At 36.1% G+C, this 25,097-nt stretch overlaps 1 protein-coding gene across 3 annotated transcripts in view; it reads right to left on the bottom strand.

Annotated features, from left to right (window-relative positions):
* The window catches only part of MAGI2 (membrane associated guanylate kinase, WW and PDZ domain containing 2), a gene marked incomplete at its 3' end in the record, with an annotated part of 758,986 nt that overhangs the window by 66,510 nt on the left and 667,379 nt on the right, over positions 1-25,097 (bottom strand). For 2 of the 3 annotated variants that reach the window (XM_084287030.1, XM_084287029.1), the window contains 3 exons: positions 19,950-20,139; positions 9,046-9,087; positions 3,594-3,685 (listed from right to left, as the gene is read on the bottom strand). In XM_084287030.1, the coding sequence (XP_084143156.1) occupies positions 3,594-3,685; positions 9,046-9,087; positions 19,950-20,139 (324 nt within the window). The remainder of the gene's footprint in view (positions 1-3,593; positions 3,686-9,045; positions 9,088-19,949; positions 20,140-25,097) is intronic. The other variant, XM_084287031.1, reaches the window with a different exon arrangement.

Raw genomic sequence — 25,097 nt, forward strand, 5'->3', positions numbered from 1 at the left:
AACACAAAGGCTGCTCGCGGCAAGGTAGATCATCAGTATCTACTGCAAAGTGCAAAAACTCCTTCTAGTTTTGTCAAATTAAGTAATTATTGATGGTCTTTCCAATGTCCACAGTGGAATGTGATTGTGATACTCATCTCATTGATGGAATTGACTCTTGAACAAAACTGGCACAATCTAGGAAGACAGTAACAGAGCATAATCTGAAATCAAAGTCTGGATTTTATTAACTCATCTTTGTTAATCTCTGTTTTGATATTTAATTTATTTGTGACTCTTGCTAATTATTTGAATTTGTGTTTTGGTTTCATTATAACACAGTAGCTTCACAGGGACTTAGTAAAATTTAAGAAATAGACGTAAGAGGTGTAATTCACCTCACCTAGTTTTAAATGTCTGCATTGTCTAAATCCAAGCTAATCATCTGAACTCTTTCTTTGATCATTGCTAAAAAATAGGAGCTCCTAATGTATGGTCTGCATTATTTTAACTCTTTGTTCTATGGATTTCTATTATGTCTTAAAAATGTCTGCTTCTTGGCATCGAGCATAAAAAGAATCTAGATAATACTTCCACATTTTGGGACAGCAATTTGAAATACCTTGATAAACACAAGTCGCTCCTTTGGAAAAGCAACTTTATGCCTAGAAATATGGAAAAATAGATTACTCCAACATCACTTTCTCCTTGTAAGGTCCAGGTAGCTGATATAACTAGAAGGAAAATATGTTACAGCTCCATATAGTGTCAGTATAATTGATTTGAAAAACTTTGTGTGGATTCTGCTTCTTTGAGAAACTTATTGCCTTACACTGAATAATCTATACTCCTTTTTAGGAACCAAAACACAAAGACAAAAGCCAGCAAAAGCTTCTTTTTGTTCTGTGTTACCTGACTGCACAGCAGGAGAGCTGAAACAAAAATTTCAAAGTGTCTCAGTTCTTTTTTCATAGGAAATGCATGGATTTGGAGGACAGGCAGAAACTGACTCTCCTTTTCTGGAGGTGAAAGGAATAGGAGTCTGTGGGTGGGCTGTCCATGGGGGAGCTGGGAAGCAGTGGAGGAGAGAAAACAGAGGTAAAAGCTCTTGTATTTTGAATACAAAATAGTTTTTTTTTTTTTTTTTTTTAATATATATATATATTTATTTATTTTTAAAAGTAGAGTATGTCTGTCTTCTTTACTAGGGATGAAAGTGAGCAGAGGATCAAATAGGTGGGCAACAAAGAGGGAGTGAGAGTTGAGAAGGTCAGCACTGCACTATCTAATGCTGAGGCACCTTTTTGCTTTGTAGGCTCCTCAGTCTTATGCTAGATTCTCCTTCGTTCCTGGGGGCTTTGAGACATGGTCTGTGGGGAGACTTAAATCCTGTTAGACTGATATGTCTAGGGTAAAAGTACTTTTGTATTCACAAGACCTGAAATAGGGGCAGTGACCTTGAGGCTAAGTGCAGGCTGAGAACAATTGTTCAGTAGGACAGTGAAGCATTTTAGGAGGTGGTTCACAGAAGGCAGCATTTCAGTCCTGCTCTTCAAAAACAGCAAGGTGCTTATCTCTCCGTATGGTATCCAGCTATGATTCTTTTTTGGACTTTAGACAGTAAAGCCAGGTCAGTCCTTTGGTGAAAAAAAAACAACACTAGAAAGAGTTGCTTCCTCTGTAAAAGTTCAGTGCATAATGCATATGACTGGGAGGCAAAGGACTAATTTCCAAATTCCCACTTTACTGTGTTTTTGAGCAGAGAAATAGATTCAGGTCTCTTGCATCTCAAGCAAATATTCCTAACCATCAGAGTATTAGATATTCTAAACCAGTTTTCTCTCCCTCCTTTAGGTTGAAATAATTCCATTCTATATAAATAATCATCTTCTAGATGAGGCATTTGAGCTGCACTTTTCCCCTTGAGAATGTTATAAACCTCCAAACTGCAGAGCCAATCAAACCCTCACTCCCAGTTGCTACCTAATTATCCATTTGTAATGAAAAAAGCACTGAAGGAGAGACCAAGAGAGACTCTTTCACAGACTACTGAGCATCCTGGTAGCCATGGGCACTTTCCTGGGAGGTGGGAATTTCCACTAGATGCTACAGTCTAAAACAGGTAGAGATTTCCACATCTTCCATTGGTGTCAGTTATTTGCAGGATAAAATGGACTGTTTCCTCTAACTCTTAATAGATTTCCTTTTTGGTTTCATCAAGTAGACAAGTTTTGGGAATGCATATTGACTGGGTCATCCAAAAAAGACAGGAAAAATGCTTTGTTGGAGAGTGTGAGGATGGCAGCTCAGTGGCCTTGCAGTGGGACAAGATCCATGCCAGAAGCAAGATGCCAGAGGGACTTCAGGCATGCCGCAGGTGTAGATGATGAAAGTGCTTTGATACTGAAGTCCTTCTGTGCAGCTGCACCTTATTTAGCTTTGCAAATCCATTCCAAAATATTTAGTCTAGCATAAGGTCTCTGTGTTTTAATGTGCACTTGTGAAATATCTTTTTTTAGAATACAGTGTGTTTGTTAATTATTACAGGAGGCATCAGCAAGCTATTAATATTTATCGGTACTTTGACAGATGTTGACAATTTTAACATAGAGAAACTTCTTTGTTTCTCAGAACCATGTATTGGTTAATGTTAATGCTTGAATGACAACTGTGTTATTCTGTATGAATCTGAACACAGAGTATATACATCTATCAACTACTTATATATTTCCTTGGAAGTAGTTCACTGAAGCAACACAGGACTCAGAACATATAAGTTTTTGGGAATAAAATGTTATCAGTATCAATTTGGCATTACTTCTCCCTAAAAAAAACACAGTAACATCATCAAAGTTATTCTGAAGGAGTATTAATTCTCCCTTCCCTCCCATAATTTTTGTATTTATATACATATATTTCACTATTTTGCCAAAACACATATTTCTTTTAAAAATTGTATGTATTTTTATTATTATTTTATTTTATTTTATTTTATTTTATTTTATTTTATTTTATTTTATTTTATTTTATTTTATATTTTTGCCTGTAATTAATCTTTGATGGTTTTACAGTCTGATATTTTAGCACTAGGATGTCTCCTTCCTGGTAGGTATACAGCTACCATTGTTATGTTGGATGCACCACATGATGTTGTCATCTAACCTTGGAACATGCCTTACTGCTCCCTGGTGGAGCCTCCTACATTTCTTGAAATAAACTGCATCATCAATAGTATCTTTGAAATGTATGCATATACATAGACTGCCTACACTGTACATCGTTATGCATAGCCTTATGTAATTTGATTTTTAAAATCTACTGCTTAAAGTTAAAACAGTATTGGAAAGTCAGGATGAAAAGATGCTGGGCCACACCGCTGTAAAGGGTTGAGTGATACACCATATCAAACTTAATTCCTGGTGATTCTAGCTTCATTGACTGTGCACCTTTCAGATGTCAACAGCCTGAGAACCCTGTCTTTCTATGGATGAACAAAAAAGCCATTTTACTTATAACCTTAACATGGTGTTCATTTGGGTTCAGCTATATAGTAATATTTTTCTGACCTTTACACAGATTTTAGAGTTCTAACAAGTCATGAAAAAATTACTCACAGGCTGTCCAGGCTCATCTCCTCCAAGGATCCTGAAGCCAAAACCAGACTCCATTCTCCGAAGGTGAACATCCAACTCCTTGTAATCGGGACCTGGTGTAAAGGGAAATCCCACTGAGCCAAGCATTTTGGTTTTGCCTTGAGAATTTGCATGATCTTCCCCTCTCCACCCTCCTGTCCCCCCCCTCCTTGTGTTCATTGCACATGACTAATGGCAGCCTGGTTAGAGCTGGTGGAAACAAATGGGACACAATGCGTTTTACACAGACAAGGAGGAGACACTTGAAAATGCAGGTGTCTTGGAGGATGATTATTTTCAGTAAAATAAACTAAACCCAATCTACAACACATTCACAGGCGGACAGTACTGGAAAAGTCTTTCCAAAATAGAGGTTATAGAGGTGCCTTCTTCCTAAGACTGACTGCATAATATTTTTCTGTTCAGCCACCTCTGGCATTTAATCTGTGTTTTCCTTGCAGTTTGTTAAAACCTAAAGAAAATAAACTGAAATGGGAGATAAAGATACATAGAAAAAGTATCAGTCCAACTTACAAAAGATGAATAATCATTACAGGCCATTTTAGTTCCACGCACATATAAAACAGTATGTCTTTTTTATGTAATGTAGCTTTTAAGTATTCCACTTTCAGGTAATACCCTCAATAAAGAGTTTTCACAAAAGGTATCATTATAAGCCTCTGAGTCTTAAGGTTTAAACTGAAAGCTAACATCATTAACTTGAACTCCTTAATGCTACTCAATTAAGGTCTCAGCAGCTTTATGAATCATTAAAATTGTGCTTCCATATGACTGCATAATGTGCCTATAAACATATATTCTGTCCTGGAACATCTGAGTTCAGGAAAGTAGCATTTTTTAAACCTTTGTTTCTTATAAAAGAATCTTTAGCTTCATTTGAAAGAGCTCCTTGTTTTGGGTTTTGATGCACTCAAAGAGCAAGAGAAATTTAAAGTAAAATTTTGAATAGTATAAAGTGGAATAGTAAGCAGTTAAAGTAGTGGGAAATTGTTTTGAGTATTGCTTTGTTTGAAATACTTTGGGCTCATCAGCTAAAGTAGGACAGTTATGAACAAGAGTGGTCTTTTGTACAAATTGCAATCCAGTCTGTAAGTTGTCACACATTTAGGTGCACATTTAGACATTGTTGCCAACCCCAAAAGACAAAAAGGAATGGAAGGTGTATTTCTGTTAACTGTTTCTAAAGTCTCCAGTCATGTCTTGTTTCCTCAGGAGGAGAGAGACTACAGATGGTTGAAATACCATGCTTTGGCCACTCTCATTTATAGATCCCCCCACAGCATCAGTGAACACCTCACAAACTGCTGAGTTGGGCAGAACCCAGATCCAGTCTGGAATTAGAACTGTTTTAGTCTTGTCAGGTCATGCAAAAGCAGAGATGCAGAACTACATGCAGTGGCTCTATACTATGATCATGCCATAAAAATCCTCTCTAGACAGCAGCATGGTGCATTGTTGCGGCAAGGTATATTGGTATGAGTGAGACAATCTGTCCCAAATGTTTTGGTTGGTAAAATGAATGCATTACCTTTCCCTACAAACTTGCTTTTCACATACTTAGAAGAGAATACCAAAAAGATTCTAACAGCTTATTATTCTGATTTTTTTTTTTCCAATTCATTTGATGTGTCTAAACAGTGAATAAAAGAACACGTGAAGTTTGTACAAGTACAGTATGTTAAACTAATGCAAATTTTGTTTAAAAGTCATGAGAGGCAAAGGAATTTTAGGATTAAAGTAATAGTCTGCCCTTACTTGATTTGCTGTGCTGAAGTGTTACAAGGCTGAGGCTTAGTACTAGGGAGAGGATCTTGCAGATAGACACAGTAGGAACAACTTTTATGGCTAAATCTAACAGTCAAAGACACTGTTTCCAGCGGTTTAACACAAATCAAGCAGTACTTTTTTCTTTTTTTTTTTTTTTTCCCCCACACCTGAATGGATATGCAGTTGGGAATATATTAAGAAACATTAAGAAAGTATAAGAATGTCTGATTGTGAAGAATACACACTTTGCCATGCTGAAATGAAGAATCCATTCAAACACATACATTTACAAAGCTGATCCAAACCAATGCTAGCACCAGATTCCAAAATAAGAGGTATAAAGTTTTTAAAATGATGCTGTTTTTCTACCTGTTTAGAATGGACTAAGTGCTAGGCTGACCCTAAAGAGGCATGTGGGCATACATTTCTTTTCTATGAGCTCTAACGCAGTTTGTGACTGACTATGGCCATCACCCTTTCTCAGAAGAGCCGTTGCTCCCAAAAAGGTGGAAAGTCTATAGAACACCTTCTCTGCCAACAGTTCCCAGTCCACTGATAGCTGCCTTTAAAAATGATGTTTTCTGTACCACCACGCAATTGAAACATGGGACTAGGAAGGATCCCTGGGCCATCTAGTCCAGCTAGATTCCCTGTTATGCAGACTTCTGAAGCAAACAACACACAGACCTTACCAGGGAGGACATAAGCAAAGAAGACACTGCACACCTATGCCAGCTTATGGGTTTTGTTGCTAGGTCACCTGCCTCATCCAGCATTTTTACTGATGGATTTTACTAGCTTTTTCACATAATATTATTATCTCCATAAACTGACTAATGTACTCAAGAACATTTCCTCCACTGCTACTGCTGGTTGTTTGAACTCTCATGCTTGGTGTGATGACATGACTCTCTTGGCTGCACTGGCCAGCTCTCCACTGGTCTGGAGACAGCTACACAATAGATACCTGAGGTTATGTGTCTGAGTGGGGACCTGATTCCCACCCTTCGTTTTTGTGCTTAGGTCATTAATGAAACACAGAAGACTTATTCCAAGGCTCACCACTAATATTATCCCTTTAATCTAGAAAATATTCTTCTAGTATAATTAATAGAACAATGGCTTTCTAGCCATTCCTTTTTATATTCTACATCTTAAGTACTGTCTTCTCCAGGCTAATGTGGAGTACATCAATTATAACTGACATCTAGTAAAATAAACTTTTGTTGAATTCTAAATTTATTAAACACGCATCACTTGTTTGGGCAAAAAATCATTTACCAGCTTATTCTGACACAACCAGCCTTTTGCCAAATCCTTTTCATTAAGTCTCAATTTATCTCCATACTGGTAGCTAGGTATTGTTTAATTGAAAATATACTCTAATGACTTGATGATGAGATCCCCTTTTTCATTTTTTCTAAGCTAGGTAAGTCATTTGCTACTACACATTCTTATTACAGGAGCCCATGCTTGTTAGATTTACTAAAAATCCCTACTATAATGTGCCAGCAGTTTCAATATTCCTAAGTGTACATTGATCAAGTACTCTTACCCAGGTAAGTGATTGCATTTCCTCTGATATTTCTTCAGTGCTTACTTTTCTATGATTCTGGTTCTTTTTCTCGTCGCAAAGGATTGTTAGATAAACTAAATTTTATCTGTTCTTGCTGGAGCAGATTTTCAATTGATCATATTCACAAAGAAAATTACCTATACTTACAGTAAAATGACACTCCTGTGCCTTGTAATATACAGCAAACTGTTGGTTAATATGAATTCATTATGGAAAATAGGCCTTTTTTTTTTTTCCCCTTGGTAAGCTAGATTGGAACCTTGTGGATCATGCCAAGTAAGAAGCAATGAGCAGGTCTGCAGGGACAGGAGTCAAACCAAGGCTGAATTAGTATAGTCTTTTACACAGCTAGCCAATTCTAGCCAATGTAATTCACCTGAATGTCCCATCTCCTATCAGTTTCACTGAAAACAGAGTTTCAACTTAAAGTCAGTATTTCTGGTTTCATAATACAGGTATCTTGTGCAAGAATGACAATGCTCCCTGTCATCCCTTACTTTTCTGCATGTCAATATTGGAAAAAGAACTTTTTGTTTCCTTGTTAGTAACTTCATTGCTTTTTTTATAGTTATAGCATTTTGTTTACTTTGTGTGTGTGTGTGTGTGTGTGTGTGTGTAAAAGAAAATTTTCTTAGAGTCATTTAGTCTATAAAAGACAAAACCAAATCACTTTGCTAGGTTATAAAAGCAGCTGGCTCCCCATGAATTCAAGAGTGACATTGGGCAAGCTGTGATATGATCATTGCTGCACAGTCAGGATGTTAAAGAGCATTGGGAAATTCTGCTCTTTGGTTCCTGGAAGACAGGGAATTTGCTTAAAATGTAAAGGCACTAGAATAGATTGCTACTGAACAATAGTGAGTTCTCAAAGGTGCAGATGTGATTATCAACACTCAGCTACATTTCTATACTATATTCATCTGAATTCCAAGGTGAGTTACATACAATTGTTTCTTAAAGGTATGTAGAGAAAATATATTCTTGAAGATGATTAATTCATTTTCTGTATGAGTCAAGTCACACAAGTTCCAAGTGATTTTTATAGTTATAAAACTGGTATTTGGAGTGATGCTTTTAGTGTTGAGAATGACTTTTTATTTATTTATTTATTTTTATTTTTTATTAAATCTCATCCATATTGCAATTAAAAGAAACATGAAGAGCTTTACTGTAATAATTTTACAGTCTTTCTGGGTGTACTCAACTTTCATTTTAAATGTCATACATTTCATCTTCGTATTTATAAAGAGGAAAAGCTAGTAAATAAAGACTCCACTATAAAAATCTTTCAAGTAAAAAATAAAAAATTGTTCTAACCTACTCAACCTATAAACTCTGAAGGATTTAAAAAAACAGCACAAAATCATATTTAATTTAGGAGCCTTATTCAAGCTGTGTAAGACTAGAAAAGATTTTAATGGGATTGTCAAAGCAACCTTTGTATGGGATGCCTTGTTTTAACTGTTCACTTAAGATCAGATCAGGAAATGACATATTACTATTTTTTAAACAGATTCATTGCCACTTTACAGGACAGATGTTGATTCACATACCACTAAAAGCTTTTATTTTTGAAAGCATTTGCTTTTAGTTTTTATTTCAGAACAAGATATATGTATGGGAGCAAGGAATGGCTGGGTCTGCATAATGCATCAGTTCTGTTCTTTTGCAAATGAAGATGGATTTTTTTTTCACGAACGATGGAGAAATATTCTTATGTTATAAAGTGTACACTGACATACGAAAGCAGATGTAAAACATTTTAAAACATACACAAAGACTGGTGGAAGAAAAAGAAAAATACTTTTCCTTGCTTGAAATATAAACCTATTGTAAAAAAAAAAAAAAAAAAAAAAAAAGAGAGAGAGAGAAAAAAAAAAAGAAAAAAGAAAAAAAAAGATTTAGAGTTAACATTCTATAACCCTGCAAAGCTCATACAAAAAAAAAAATGGTGACTTGGCAGCCATGACTGCCTGTATTCTAGAGAAGTGATTAAAGAAAGAAGAATTACTAAAACAGAAAATGAAGGACAATTAGTTTACAGGACAATGAAGGCTGAAGAATACTTGCCAGAGGAATCCATTCGAAAACCAGTCCTGGGCAGCACTTGTTCTGAATAGGAAAATGGGGAATCAAAGTTGAAATAAATTTCTCAATTTATTTAAAGATGCAGCATCACTTTCTCTGCTGTGTTTTGAATTACCAAAGGGTAATTTCCACTTCCTGTTGCACATATTTTTTTCTCTTCCCCCCCTTCCTGACTTCCTAAGCAGTGTATGTACATATTCCTGCTAGATGTAGACCTCCCTGTCCATTTCTATGCAGAGTGAAAGGGATAAAAAGATGGTAATGTTCCTTTAACAGAACATTGCTTATGATGAAGAAAAATTATTAGTGCATTCTAAATTATGGACAATAGTGACAATATTTGTGCTTATTCAAGCACAGCAATAAAAGGAAAAGTTTAATGACTGTGTTTAGAAGACTTGACCACTGCTTTTATTTAATTAAACTGCAAACATATACAGATACTTTACTGGTATTAGAGGTGTCAGGAACAAATCTATAGCTGAATTCCGTTACACTTCTTTTGCTGATTTTTAAGTGCTGTAACTAAGAGCTTGTTTTATGATCCCTACAGCATCCAGAGTTGCAAAACATCCCAGACAAAAAGTAGGCATTGGCCTACTGACAGTAAATAGGTAAATAAAGCACTAGTATGTTCACATGAATCTAAACCAAAATATAATTTCCAGTCATATTTCATGTATAAGGTAATGAATAAGGTAAGATCTGTAACATCAGCATCTGTAGGACAAGGATTCAACAGCTGAGTGAATTTTATCTTCCTGAGACAGAAGATAGGACTAAGTAGATCATTCCAGGTAGAAAGAGACCACAGCATGCATTGGAGGGCAGCACTTTTAGCTGAGCCTTTGGATGTAGAGAGGGAGATGAGAAGACACTATGTCTTTTATGAACAACTCTTTATCACCTTGGAAGAATTTGGACTAACGATACCTGCCTGGTGCATTGCTTCATAAAGGTAGCATGGACTGCAGTGATAGCAGCTGAGTAATTCATAGCTCACTTGAGTCAATACTGAATAAATGAAAAGACATTTCCCCAAAAATGAAGATGGAGGCTACTGAATGTCTTATGATTTTATTATTATTATTATTATTATTATTATTATTATTATTATTATTATTATTATTTTTAGTTAGAGTTTCTACCATGCCATGATCTGCTCAAAATCACAAGACTGATATCCAGCCTACCTGAAGTCTAAAATATGGTCTAAATACGGTCTGGGTACTCAAGTGGATGGGAACAGCCCTTTGAATACAGTGTTTTGCTTGTATCCATGTTCACCTGTTGTGTTGGAAGTTGTCATATGGGCTATAGTGTTCTAGTTTCTGGGTGGCTGCATGCCTTTACTTTGGTGGTGATAGGAATTCTTTTACATGCTTTAGATTTTTTAACAGGATTTGGGATCCTTTGAGATGAGAGGTGTTATCTAAATGTAAATTATCCCATCAGCACAACTTCCAAAAACCAGCACCTTTGAAACTGATGCTGCTCCATTGCAAACTTGGAGAAATGATTCTTTTTACCCACAGCTTTTCAGGATTTTAATGGAATTCTTAAAAGAGGCAGAATGATTTTAATGTACAGAAAGCAATTTCATCTTGATAGTCTTGATAAGCTTTTATGTTTGAAAGGACCCAAGCCCTTTCTGTTGGTCATTCAGCTAGAATTACTCCTTTGAGCTGCTGTAAGATTGGTTAATTCTTTTTCCAGTTCTGCTTCCAGTAACCCCAATATCCCTTAGATTAGGCCTAAAGCAGCAAAGTGAGTAAAGTGAAAGAGGCTGTGCTCAGTGACAAATCAGGGAACAACTTGCTATGTTAAGATTATTTATTTATTTATTTATTTTATTTTTAAGTTAGCAGTACAGTTTGGTAAATTTTTGTTATGGCCAAACAAAAGTGACCATCAATGGTCTAATTTCTTTCAAAGCTTGTCTCATTAAATCTCATCTGGCTTTTGTTCCTGTATGGGTGTCTTTGCTCTGCCTCTGGAGAACCTCATATAAAGTCTCATGGCTTTATTTATAAGTTCTACTCATAACCTACCATTCAACATCTGGCTTTTGTTGTTGTTGTTGTTGAAGTTTAGAAATTCACACCTCTGAAACTTGTTATTTTGCTATGCTGAAGATGTTGAATCAAGCCTAAAAGTTCTTAAACATACGATTTACAGAAAGATAAACCAAAATGTAGACCTTTATTTTTTTTTTTTGGAAATAGAGCAAAACTATTTTCCATTTGGGTGGAATTTGCCACCAGCAGTCTGTGTCTGTGTGTAGAGCAGGATATTTGTAATTATTTCCCTGGCACTTTGAAAAATAGAGTATCATCTAATGACTGGGCTCGTGAGATAGGCAAACTGTTAGCAAGCAGTAAACAACTTTAAAGAGGGATGATATTTGTATAATATTTAACATATAAGAAAGAGTTTTCTTATAGCAACATCTGCCTATGGCAAATGCAGGGATATAGGTAGCTCTTTCCAAAGCTCTCATAGCACCAGGCTCAAAGGCTCTGCAGAGCAGTGGCTTCCAAGGGAAGATGAAGTTGCATCTAGTCCTCAGCTAGGCAGAATGCACATCATCTGTGCATGTCCTGGCACCTTGTATCTGCCTAGAACAAACTGAACTGATAATTTTACCAAACGCTGACAGACTCTAGCAAGATCATTTTTATAAAAAGCTCTGAAGTACTTTTTATAGGAAGCTACCCGTTATGTATGGCAATTTGAAACTTTCAATTTCCCTACTATTAAATTCATGTTGGCATTTTCTAAAGTTTGACTGCATTAATCTCCCTGTATCCACCTCTCAGGAAATGTGGCAGCAGAAGGCATATTTGGAGAGGCCAGAATAAAGAGATCAGACTGCCCACTACCACTTCCGCCATGAACAGACCTTCAAAGTGCAGACAGAGGAAGAGTGTAGAGGATTCACTAGTATGAAAAGAGCATCCAAAGTGTCCTCCCTCTCCGTATCCTATATCTTTGACTTCTCTAAAATTAAAGCAGTAAAGAGAAGAATTAATTATTTTTTGATAATAAGTCATAAAGGCATCTGTACTGCCTGATTTTTTTTTTTTTTTTTGGTTTTCATAGATGTTATCTCAATAGAATAAAAAAATCAAAAAACTCTAGATAATCATCCATTTACCCAGCATCTGTGCAGGCTGAAACAGAAATCAAAACATTGCTGTAAGGAGTCTCCTATCTCTAGGTGATCCAGTTTTGGTAACTTCTGTTATTCCTGTGGCTAGCAGAAACCTCTGGTAGCATCCTACACACAGATGACATCTTTCCCAGTACAGGTAGGTCTTTTCTTTTCTTCTGTCTTTCACAATGGCAACTGAATAGATGTGGGCTGCAGAGACCTTCATGCTGTTGCATGGAAAAAGTTGTATTTGGAAGGGCAAAAGTGGAGATGGTTCATTTGGGAGCAACTGTTTCAGCACCAGCAGCAGTTCCTCCAAATGCTATTTCACTGGTGATACTTCCCATGTTGGGTTAGATGACAGTGCAAGAGGAAGCTCTGGATTGTGAAGCTATTTGCTGCTCATACAATTATCTCCTGCTCTATCTGGTCAAAGACCAGATCCAGCCCATCTGCTCCCTGTTGGATCCACATGCTTTAACCTGTTCTTGAAAATTTCTGTTTACTATGGCTCTCTAGGAAATCTCAGTCAGTATTTATAAAATACCCTTACATCTAGAGATTTTTATCTGATCTTTATCAAATCTACCTTGCTGCAGTTTTATCCCATTACTTCTTGACTGTGTAGACAAGCAGAACATTTTTTTGGGGGGGAGGGGTGGGGGGGTGGTGGTGCACAAATTCAGTTCTCTCAATAAATTGGATAAAATAAAATGAAGATCTTATCTGAGCTCAAACAGTGGCTACTATGCCAATCACCTGTGAGATACCCTCTCTGTAACTGTTAAATAAGGAGAGAATTCATAATAAATAGGATGAGAGGCTGGCTTCTTGGTTTCTTCAATTCTAGTTTCCTTTCTTTAAGTAAAGCGCTTAATAGCTGTTTCCATCCTCTTTATTGTTGGTTACCTCTCCTGAACCAAATATCCCATATTCTTGTTATCCATCTGTTTGCAGGATGAGAAAACAAGGTTGCTAACTTGATAAGGTCTTGGCTAGGAAGGAAGATTTGTAGTGCCTTTTATTGGACCAGCTGTTACACAGGGAAAAAAAAACAACGTGGTATTCGACTCAGGGTTCCCTCTGTCAGAAGTCTTTTCAGGGCTTCTTGGATCTTATTTCTAAACATTGTAATATAAAGAGAAATTTCTAGGAATTTCTAGACACTCAGAAGCAAGGAACAAAACAACCATAATATGAGCTTTCCTTACAACTAACTCCAAGTCATGAATACAGTTATATCATGAATTCTTACATTTCTTTGGGGGAACACAGATTACACACTGCTTCTTTGCAAAGATTTTCACACACATAAAATGTGTAGATATCCATATTTCTATCTGATCTCAGAGAAAACTCACATTTACCAGCCTACTTTCTGGGAATCAGTTAAAACACTTATTTTATTTGTAAGTATTTATTTTTTAAAGAATGAAGTCAGATGCAACATGTGATGTGTGTTAGCATTTGCTGGCTGTAATCTGATCAAGCATGTCAGTCAGATCGTTACCTGTGTTCATTTTTTGTTAATGAACAAAAAAAAAAAACATTAACAAAATGAAAGAACAAGAACTGGGGAATGGCTCTTTTACTTAGTGGATGCAGCTGAAAGACTCTGAAGTTGCAAACTATGAAAATAAGGGCAGAGTTTAAACAAGTCTGTTTCAGTAAAGATAGGCATCTAAATAAAAACATTTGACAGTACAGTTTAGGGAAGTCACTTCTCATCTTTCTAACCAGTAATCAGTTCAACGTGCCAATAAAATAAAATAAATAATAATAATAATAAAACCCCCTTTTTCGATAGTAACTGTATCAAACAACTGAAATATGAAATAGAAGAGGAATCGTTCCTTATGGGGAAAGCACCCTGAAAAATCCACGGGGGTGTAAGTGACATCCTAGTGTTTGAAAAGAAATGAAAAATACCTACACTATGCTTCTTTAAATAACCTAGCTGACTCCTGTTATTGTGTTTGCTGGTGAAAAAAAGTTTGGGAAGAAAAAGTGAATGGGAGAATTCTGATGGATAGGGACTAAATAGTTTCGTGATTACTGCATTGTGAATACAACTGTGTAGACCTAAATCTAAACTGGATTTAATGATGTCTTCAAGAGCTGAGGAATGTGAAGCTCTGATCTTTAACAGCTGGGGAGAAAGGCAAAAGGTTTTCCTGTTGATTTGACTGAGTCACCTGTCAAGCTCCTATCACCTATGAACAGAGCCGATGCATGGGCACAGACTGCCTGTCTCTTCTGTCGGATCATTTCCTCCTCAAGCTTGATAGTGGAGTTATATCAGAATATGAAACCACATTTGCTATGTTCATCATCTTTGTACTCCTCCTCCCAGGAAGAACTTCATTAGCTCAGTCTGCTGAAGGTGTATGATTCTGGCTTGGGAATCATAGACTGACATATAACAGAAATAAATTTGAACTATGGGGACTACTATGGGAGCTCAAAGGCTCTTACTATATATCAAAATTTCCATATCAGGTAAATCAAAAGGTAGGTTTACTGTCAGAAGATAGGATAGTAAAAAACCTGCAGATCTGGCTTTATGATTAGTTTAAAATAAATTACACTCTATAAAAACATTTTAAGAAGTCATAGTTTTGAAAAAAAAAATCTGCAAAATGTTTATGAAAGTAAATAAACAATAAACAAGAGCTGGGACACAATCCTGTCTGAACTGAAATGAAAATGATGTTTCAGCATCTCAGTCCTACCCATGAGAGAGTTTTACACATTAACAGGATGAGTATGATCATGTAACAATGTCCTCAACAAACATGGCAAGGAGCTGTTTGAAAGTGTCCACAGGCAATGCTGTTCCCGTTGGTCTCATGCCATGCTCAGCAGGAGATGATAACCTGTGACCAATTCTCCAATGCTTTCAAGTCAGTTTTCTTACTTAGATTATTACTTTGACATCTTAAGTACACCCTGTCACTTTGCAGATGAAAATCTATTTGTATACCTCTTAGTAAAATGTAAATTGCTTGAGAGAAAGGAATACTGCATCTTTAATACTACAATCGGTTGTAAAACTGACACTTCATATTAGCATAGGTCATTTGGGACCTGCTTTACAATCCAGCAATCAAAATCACTTTACATCCACAGTACTGCGATGATGATCTTCTTATAATTCCATTTGAAAATGTTTTAGGTTTCACTGTCAGTTCTTATAAGCAGAAAATCCATTTTGTCATGGCATATAAGTTCTTAGACTTTTTCTGTATGCTGTTGCTTGAGGTAGAAAAACATGCAGGGAAAAAAACAACCTGTACTATTTAGAAATTACTTGGAGAAATTGCCTTGCTCATACTTTAGGTCAAGGACTAGTTTGATGATAAAACATAATAATTAGTAGTTTCCTAATAACCTCTTATTTACTAAGTGAAGGCAGGCATGTCTCACTGATATAAGAGACATGAACTGGTGAACAGAAAGTTTTAAATATATGCAAAACTAAGCATAAGGAAGATTTGAAACTAGAATCTTCTTTTCTGGACTCTGTCCCAAACCCTCTACCCATAGAAAAAAACCTACTTCATATTTCTGTAATACTTCAAATTGCTATGTATTTAACACTACCATAGTACCAAATATTACACTTCATAGTTTGCAGTTAAATACACACACACACACATATATATATGTTTTCATACACCTTAAAAAATGTGAAACCTCTTAGACTGAAGATAAGGCTCCCTAAATATTTGAGTTCAATTATGTAGGCCTTCAGCCAACAAACAATGACTAGAAAATTGTGGTTTGCTGTAGGCTATGCCAAAGACCCATCAGGTGATAACACATTCAGTTCTATACACCTGATTGTTTTTTTGTTTGTTTCTTTAATGTCCTGTGAATATCATATTTAGGAAGCCCTGATGGCCTTAGTGTTTTTCTGTAAAAATAGCATTTTCAAAGTTACACAGTATTGATCAGAATAATGTTTAACAAATCTTGCTTGTTGCTGATGCTTTCTATTGTATATGTTCTGAATACCTGCAGCGATATTTTAGAGTAAAGGCATCCTGTGAATACGTATTAAAATGCCTGCCTGGTACCCTGATTTTGCGTGAGAATTTCATCCTTATTTCATGAAGGCTAATAATGCATGATGCTAATACATTAACTGTTTACATGTTTCACAGCTGTTGGTGGACTTTGCCTTTTGGTTCTTTTTCAGTTTGTCTGGCAGAAGAAAAAAAATTACAATGCATAAGACAGATAGATGATGGATTTGAAATGAACTTGGGGAATTCACTGTGGTCAGGAGAGAAATTAACATGCAAGATTTTGAAGAAGGAACCTCTGTCCTTCCAGTAAAAGGTGGATCTGTAATTGTTCAGATTTCACTTTTAATGAGAGCTTATCACTAGCTTATCTCATTCTTCCTACTGGCATAGCAGTCCTGGACTACAATACTTATTGAAGGAGAAACATAACCTTACTGCTGTAAAGAAAGGTTTCATTTTGTTGTTTTCTTTAGAGGACCATAAAACCAAAATTCTATTACACATTTTATAAAAGGAGAAATACTATAGCATTATGATTCTCAACAGCTCTGTGTCCCCTGTTTAAGTGATGTCTGCCTATACAGACCTCTGAAAAAAAGTTGGTTTTAAACTGTGTGTTTAAAACAAATACTGTTCAAAAGAAAATATAAGGAGAATGTATAAAGGCAAAAATGTTAAATTCAGGAGAATGAGTTCTGTGGAGCTCCAGTTACACCTGTAACAACTGGTGCATAAGGACTCATAATATGTTCTTTAACAGGGAATTCCTGCTCTGATGTTTCATGTTAGAGCTTCTGTGCCTGACTTCCATGGTTATCAGCAGAGTCACAATGCTGTCACATACAAGGACATATTTCTCTCATGAGAAAGAAGTCAAAGGATTTGCCTTTAAGACATCTAAAATGTGCAGTTGGATGGAAAAACGCAAAATAATCCAGTTATTTGAGCAGGTCTCCTCCTCAATTTCTGAGTTTGGCAAAGAAATGTTTACAGCAGAAAGCTGCATAGGTTCTCTTTAATGGGGAGAAGAAATAAATTAAAACAAACAAAAAAGAAGGGATACAAACAAATAAGAGATTTAGCTGCAGAAAGGAATGAGAAAGAAGAAAATAATTTCCCTTCTTTTAGGCAGCAGTTTTGGAGGATGTGACATCATCAATCTTGGGAAACACTTTATGCTCCTGTTTGGCTACTTTGAGCTACTGTGTGCAGCTGATGGCAGGTGACAGGAGATGCAGGTGGCAGCTAAGAGGTGAGAGCTGACAGAGAACAGGTAATGGGTGACAAACAATTTTCCGAGGAGCTATGATTTACAAAATACTTGTGTACTCCACTTGTGTACTAATGCATCATTTGATTCATCTCAAACCTGTATTGGTAGAACTGCTTCTACAAAACCATTTTCAGTGCAGTAGCAGTAGTCTTTTGCAATTCATATGTGATTATTAAAAATTGAAATCTCCCTATTACACAAGGTCATGTAGGCCCTTCACATGCCTAGGGCAGAAAAACATTTCTGTAGAATGAAAATGATCCTCTTTTGTGGTGCTTTCATGCTTGGAGACCCTGTCTTGCTATCATTAGGTAGGGATGAGTATATCTAGCAAAAAAGCCTGTGAATCAGGCTCCTTGGATCTAGCTCTTGCTCTCAGCTCTGAGTCATGTCAATTGTGCTTCTCACACAACTATGCTGTGATGCTTAACATACTCGTTCCCTTGATGGGGAAGCAGGAGGCTTTGAAAAGGTCCTGGTGAGTGCCGACTGCGGTGAGATCTTCTGATAAAAGGTTCTGTAGAAATTCAGAACTACAGCAGTATGAAAAAGAACTGCTTAATAACACTTTCACTGTGAGAGAAACAAAAAGCTAACACTACCTCTTTCGTTTAGAGTTTTCCAGGTCATGATTGTTCACTTCTTTGCACTATTTTTAGAAGATGAACCTCTTTCTTTTCAGGTCTTGCCAGAATATAAGGCAAACTTGCTTCGAGATAAGAACTACTTAAACCCAAAAGTAGCTGAACTTTTCCTGTACCCTTAAAGAGTATGTCTTCACCAAAGACAACCAGCCTGACACAGCCATATGGCAGGAAACTAAGTGTGCATTATCTTGAAACCTTCTCCCATGCACTCAATTTAGATGACAATTTTTTGACTCAGTAATGGACTTCCTGCCTGTTGTTTCTCTCACTTCAGGAAATGCTAGTACTATGTAGAGGAAAAATGAACAAACAAACAAAAAGCAATCAAAGCCATGAGGAACTGAATTTGTTAAAATGTGTGCTGATGGCATGTATGAAAAAAAATGACAGTGACATCAAAGACATTTGGAAGTGGTTATTTATGACCAAGGGACATGAACGAATGCAGAAGAGATCTCGTTGGGAAATGTTGAGTAAAGACTTAGAAGAAATGTCTGTAGGATGTAAGAGTCAGAAGAGAACAGATTAAAGCTTTCAGGATTATCTGTAAAATCAGGATACTTGGAAATCTGAGGAGTGATTACTGCAGTTTTGCTTTACATCCCTCACTTTCTTGTTTTGGGCATAAGAGCTTCATGCTGTTAATTCTGATTTTCACTAGGTATATGTCTGAAGAAGGCTTGTGTACAACTTTCAGTTGCCTCTTGAACAAAACTCAAATGCAATTAGGTCTTTTAAACACAGGTTTTAGCATAATTCCATGATTCTATGATTTATCATAGACTAACCTCCCATTTGTACCTCCCATATCATGGATTGGGATAGTTTAGGTTTATCTCTATGTCACAGGGCTCAATTAATATAAAATGGTTTATCTGGACTAGTTGCAGTGCAATATTTTATGTGTAATTGATAAAATAATTTGGATTAGAGAATAAGGAATTTCTAAAATGAATTGAAACTGATACTTACAAGTGAAAACAGCTATGAAAAAATCTCAGATAAAGAAAAAACAACACACTATTTTGAAGCTTTGATCTTAATAAGCATTAAAACTCTGGACATTTTAGAATAACAGTTTTTAGCTAAAATGTTCTTTACAGTAAGAAATTAATTAATTAAACTTTTATTCTTATTGTGGAAGATATGTGGTATATTCGTTGGGGGTTGTAATTAAATGATCTTTAAGGTCCCTTCTAACCCAAACCATTCTATGATTCTATGATTAAAAACACATGAAATCAAAATGGACATCTTGTTAGCTCAGTACTGTTTTGAATAGATCCTCAAATAGTGCCTGTTAGGATTATAGGTTTCTTTCTAACTACCAAGGACAACATCATAACTTGTCAAAATAATTTTTATAAAAACAAATGATATGGAAATATATTTTATAAACTTCACTTCAAAGTAAAAGTAAGTGGAACTATTTTGTATTGATAATTTCACACCCTCAAATTGGTTAACTATGAAGAGAAGTAACATCAAAATATAGTAGCATGCATACTGTTCTTCACTAAGGATTTGGGTCAAAATGAGGAGAGCAGAAACATCAGGAAACAAACCTGTGAAAGTCAAACTTTAAAATATAGAAAGATCTAGGAATATATGCAAGTGTTGATTTTTTGAATAATTTTTAATGGCTTATGTTAACAGGGATTATAGTTGCTTTCTTTAAATTATAAAAGCTAATTAAAGAAAACTGTGTTAACACCACCACATTCATAGGCAAAAGCTTAAAATATTAAATGGCCAGCAGGATGAACAGGATTTTCACTTACGCCTACTTTCATAAATAGCTCTTGATTTCTCATACAGCTCATATGGGTCAGGTTTCCGTGGATCAAAGGCCTCTGTTGAATCGGGAAATGAACTCCTGTGAAGAGTGGGTGGATAGGGAATATTCTGTGGTAGAGCTGGAGCAGATAGGCTTGTTTGAGGGCTGCCTTGATTCTCCCATCGTTCCATCATCTGGAATAAAAAACATACAGACAAGAAAGGTGTTTTTCAAAAATGGTGACTGCTACAATCAGGCTAAAGACAGTGATTTCAGTAAAAGGTAAAGTATTTTGTAAAATTAGCAAATCTCTTTGCTGTCTTTTGAGATAAATGATGAGTATTGTGCTGTTTATAAAATTATTTGTTCAAACTTGTTAATTTTTTGCTCATGGGAAGGTGTGATCTTTCTGGTCTTTTTGGTCTATTCTCCCACATGCCTGGTGACAGGACGAGGGGGAAAGGGCTAAAGTTGCGCCAGGGGAGTTTTAGGTTAGATGTTAGGAAGAACTTCTTTACTTAGAAGTTCTTTACTTAGGGTTGTTAGGCATTGGAACAGGCTGCCCAGGGACGTGGTGGAGTCACCATCCCTGGAAGTCTTTAAAAGACGTTTAGATGTAGAGCTTAGGGATATGGTTTAGTGGGGACTGTTAGTGTTAGGTCAGAGGTTGGACTCGATGATCTTGAGGTCTCTTCCAACCTAGAAATTCTGTGTAATTCTGTGATTCTCAGATAATACCACTCTGTGTGGATTAGGACCCAACATTACCCTGCAGCATGTTGAGTGTCTCTTACAGAATACCCTAAGCTATTGGAAAGCATTCTGCTAAAGGCAAAATCTGTGCGACTGTGAAGCTATAGTTATCAGATTCATCAAAATATATAACTTAACATAGTGTTTAACAAAGTGCCCAGACAGGGTTACAACTGAATGATCTTAATGTTGTATTTTTTCAGAATGCATGTAAATACCTGGCTGCAAAGGGAGAAACAGGTAGATTACTGTAATTGCAAACAGAATTTACTTGAAGAAAAAGAACCAACAAAAGCAAAATTATTAAAGTACCTATTTGAGCAACTAGCGATAGTTGAATATTGAATGATAAAATTCAGAAGAAGGTGAGCATTAATCTCATGTAGACTTCTTCATTTCTTGCAGTTTCTTCCCACATCAAAAATTATATCGCTGTCATCCAGTCAAGCTCCCAAGCACAGGATAAGTTTTCTACTCTTCCAGACAATTTAGAGAGAAGTGTATTGACTGTTCATGAAAGCTGCTTTAATCCAAATTTTCTCCAAGACTCCCTTTAGTGCTCTCTGAAGCACATCAATTTAGAAGGGAATACGCATTGCGTAAAATAAGACGTGGAGATATTGGGGATTTTTCTTTTTGAGAGAGTTGATTAAGTTAAACAAAACACAGATGTTTATCCCAGGAAATGAATATTTGACCTTGCCTGTGATCCCTGCTGAAGCAAAAGCTAGTAAAGCCTCCAGAAGTGTGCTCTCTCACATAGCCCATCAATCAGTTAATTCCACAAAAAATTACTTTCAGAACCAAACTGCACTGCAATTCAATATCACTAGCTTCTAGTGTTGTATCAGCAGTATCTAATCAAAGTTGTTTGCAAGTCTACAGAAAATTTGCTCTACAAATTCTGATTATCCTTCACATTCAGTTCCTTGGTTTCAGAAGGTACTTGGCACATCAGGTGAGCTTTGCTCTCTGTTCTGATGATTAACAGCATCAGGCTTTTTCACCAAGTATTGTGTGGACTACAGATGCTTTAGAGTCCTTGTGGAAAATATGTTGAGCAACTATAACTGCACATCCCAGGTGCACTGCATATCATACTTCAAAATAGATTTTATCCGTCTTCTGTTGTTAAGGACCTTATTCTTTATACCTCAAGCTACACTTTTGTCAGATTTTTCTTTTTATTTTTTCTTTTTCTTTTTTTTTTTTTTTTTTATTTTTTCAGTAAGTAGGGCTGATTCATTGGAAACTGAAGAAAAGATCTAGATGTCTCAGTCAGTCACAGGATGACTCTCATGTGCTAGTATGTATTGGGTACGGTATTGAAGTTAACAAAGGGAAGTATTAATATTATGATGAAGATATGGAATATTGTATTCAATCCTCACCAATGTTATTCAAGAAAGACACATTTATAGTGGGTCAGATATAGAAGACGGTGACTAGGATGTGATATAAAAGGACATTAAGGGTGTGTATATCCTGCACAGTGAAGTGCCATATGGAGATACCTGAGTTGTCATTGAAATAGCTTAGGTACAGAAAGATACTTAATGTGCAGTCAGGTTCCCCTTTGCAGTGCAATAAATTTATTCTGTATTAGTTTATGTGGCAAGCCACATGAAAATCACAATAATACTTCCAATAGTGCTTCTAGCTCTGAAGGAATTAGCTCAAGTACATATAAACATATATACAGCATATAATTGTATTGTGGAAGCATAAATTCAAAGGTCTCCAGAAACAAACCTGATTATGACTCCCTATGTCTAAGTGGAAAAGGAGAACTGGGATCAATACAAGCTCCTTATGACCAGGAAAAATAATGAAGAAAAATATTTATGTTTTGCCTTCAGTAAGGAATCTAAAAAGAATAACAAGTTGACAAACCAAACTATTTATCTTGCTGCTATGGAGCAGAAAGACATCTGGGGCCCTGTCTATCTAGAACTAAATATTTCGTAATTTCTTGGACTGTAGCAGAGAAATAGAACACTTACCTCTTTCAAAATGTGAAACTGAGTAAAAATGAAATATTTAAAGAAGATTTTAAAAAGAAAAAGGAAAAAGTAATTATCTTTGATGAACAAACTTCCTTGCTAAAGGAAGGATGAGAATATGGAGATCAATTAGCAAAGCTCTACTGGGTCCCATACATCTAATTCTTGTTTGCTGGTCACCTCTAAATCTCTATGTGTGAAATTAAAAACTGAGCAAAGTGTTCTTACCTGTGGGTAGCACTGCTAACACAAGGAGTTACATAAGCAGATAAAGACAAAGGGATTATGCCTCCCAAACCCATATTGGTTAGTTAAATAGTCAAGAAGTGTTTTGCAATGTGAATTATCACAATGCTTACTCGCCTATAAGGCACTCTTGGAAATGAATAAGCATGGTATTGTGTGCAGTGTATAAAATCTAAATTAGGTAATAGTTTGGTGACGTTGCTCAAATTCAATTTGTGTTAATATTACATTACTGTTGAACAGTAATAATAGAACACGATATACATAGAAATCATAGGATTTCTGTCAACCCAGATTAGTCTGGGATGCTGAGCACACAGACACAGGGTGTACCTACCACCTGTGAGCCTCTGCCCTGGGGAGAGGGGCTTATCTCTTCTCTTCCAGCCAATGGCACATGGTCCACTTTTTGCTCTAAAGGAGAGCGGTGGATACTTCTCACCTCTCCAGCCAGAGACATGAGAGGGAAGCAATAGTCACCCAAGCAGAGAAGCAGCTCAGTTTGGGGCCATCTGTTTTTTCTTGCCTGCTACAGGGCTGTGATGTGGCATCAGCAAGGCTTCATAGACCTCCTGGTGCTGTCTTTACTGCTTCAGACTGCCTGCAGACAGTGCTTCAGTGACACTTGGCTTCAATCTTATCTTCACACCGTGACTGTTAGAAATTCATGTCTGATTATTTCTCTAGTTAAAGGGGTGAAGACAGAGGAATGCATACTACCTTAAACTGGTTTATCACTGTGAGCTCTCATACTGAGACTACACTAAATTAGACTAGTTATGTACAGTTAACCCACATGCAGGTACAGTATCTGCACAAAGTGATGCTACCTTATTTTGTGGTCCCTACTCTGCTCAGACTGTTGCATGAAAAATTATATCACTCTGGTTGTGTCTCTAGATTCTGATTATTGGCAAGTGCTACCTGAACATGAACAACTATACAACTGTTTATATACCAAAACAGTGTAGATAATCATCAACATTATGCTTAACTTTATGTATTTGATATATATCTCAAGAGGGGCAGCACTGCCCATGGAGATCTTTGGCTTTCAATCTATGACAAGTAAGTTCCAAGTTCCTTATTTCATCACTATTTGCATGAGATGAGAAGTGGAATGTTCCAGCCAGGTAGGAACCTTAATCTGGTGAGAATAGGCTAACCCTTAATAGATAGATTTATTTTCATGGGGTCTATAAACATCCTGCTACTTTGAAAAATAAACAAACTTATGCTACTATACTGCTAATATATTGCATCCATCCTCTGGCATTTTACTCAAAAACACCACAAGCTAAAAGCAGTTTGATGAAATTGCATCAACTGATTAATTAATTTCCACTAGTGTTTGACAGGATACAAAAATCAATTTGGGTTGCAATAAGTGTGCCATTATCCAGTATGAGAGGATGTGAAGTTGTCCAGATTAAAACACCCTAATACAAAAAGAAGAAATCTTAAAAAATTAGCTTATATATATATATAAAAAAAAGTTAAGAAATAGTGCTATTGTCATTCCTACTGCTTTTAGATACCTACAGGCAAAGTCAGGGCCCTCTTTTCCAGCAAAACGCCCCTGATGAGAGATAAGGAATACTGTAAGGTCTTTACAAGCTAAGAAAGAAAGAAAGAGAAAAAAAAACAAAACAAAACAAAAAACAAACACAAAATAAAATAAACAAACAAAAAATCCCCAAAGCCAGAAAACAGAAAGCCAAAAATAGTAGTCTATGATTTCTTTTCATGCTGAGAATGATGTCACAATTTTAAAATAGGATATAATTTGGTGTCAACAAAATAAATACAGTAATTGTTTATAGTCATAGAATACAATAAATCTTAATACTTTGGGGGTTAAATGTCAAAATCATAGGTCTAATCCAACCTCTTACTTGAAATGGGACTATTGTTTCTAGATCTACTAATGTAGAAAAAAAAAAAAAAAAAAAACACAAAAAAAACCACAAACACAATTGCTCTCAAGATATTTGGATCAACGCACTTTTAAAACAGAAAAATTGCCTGTTATCTCTTGCAAAGAGATTGCTAACTAAACTGGTCTCAGTGCTTCCTTCTTCTGCAGGCTCCTCATTTTTGAGTCACTGCCTTTTTAACTTCTTGCCACCCATCTTTAAGTTCCTTTCTCC

Source organism: Netta rufina (assembly GCF_964035555.1).
Source record: "Netta rufina genome assembly, chromosome: 1".
NCBI lineage: Eukaryota > Metazoa > Chordata > Aves > Anseriformes > Anatidae > Netta > Netta rufina.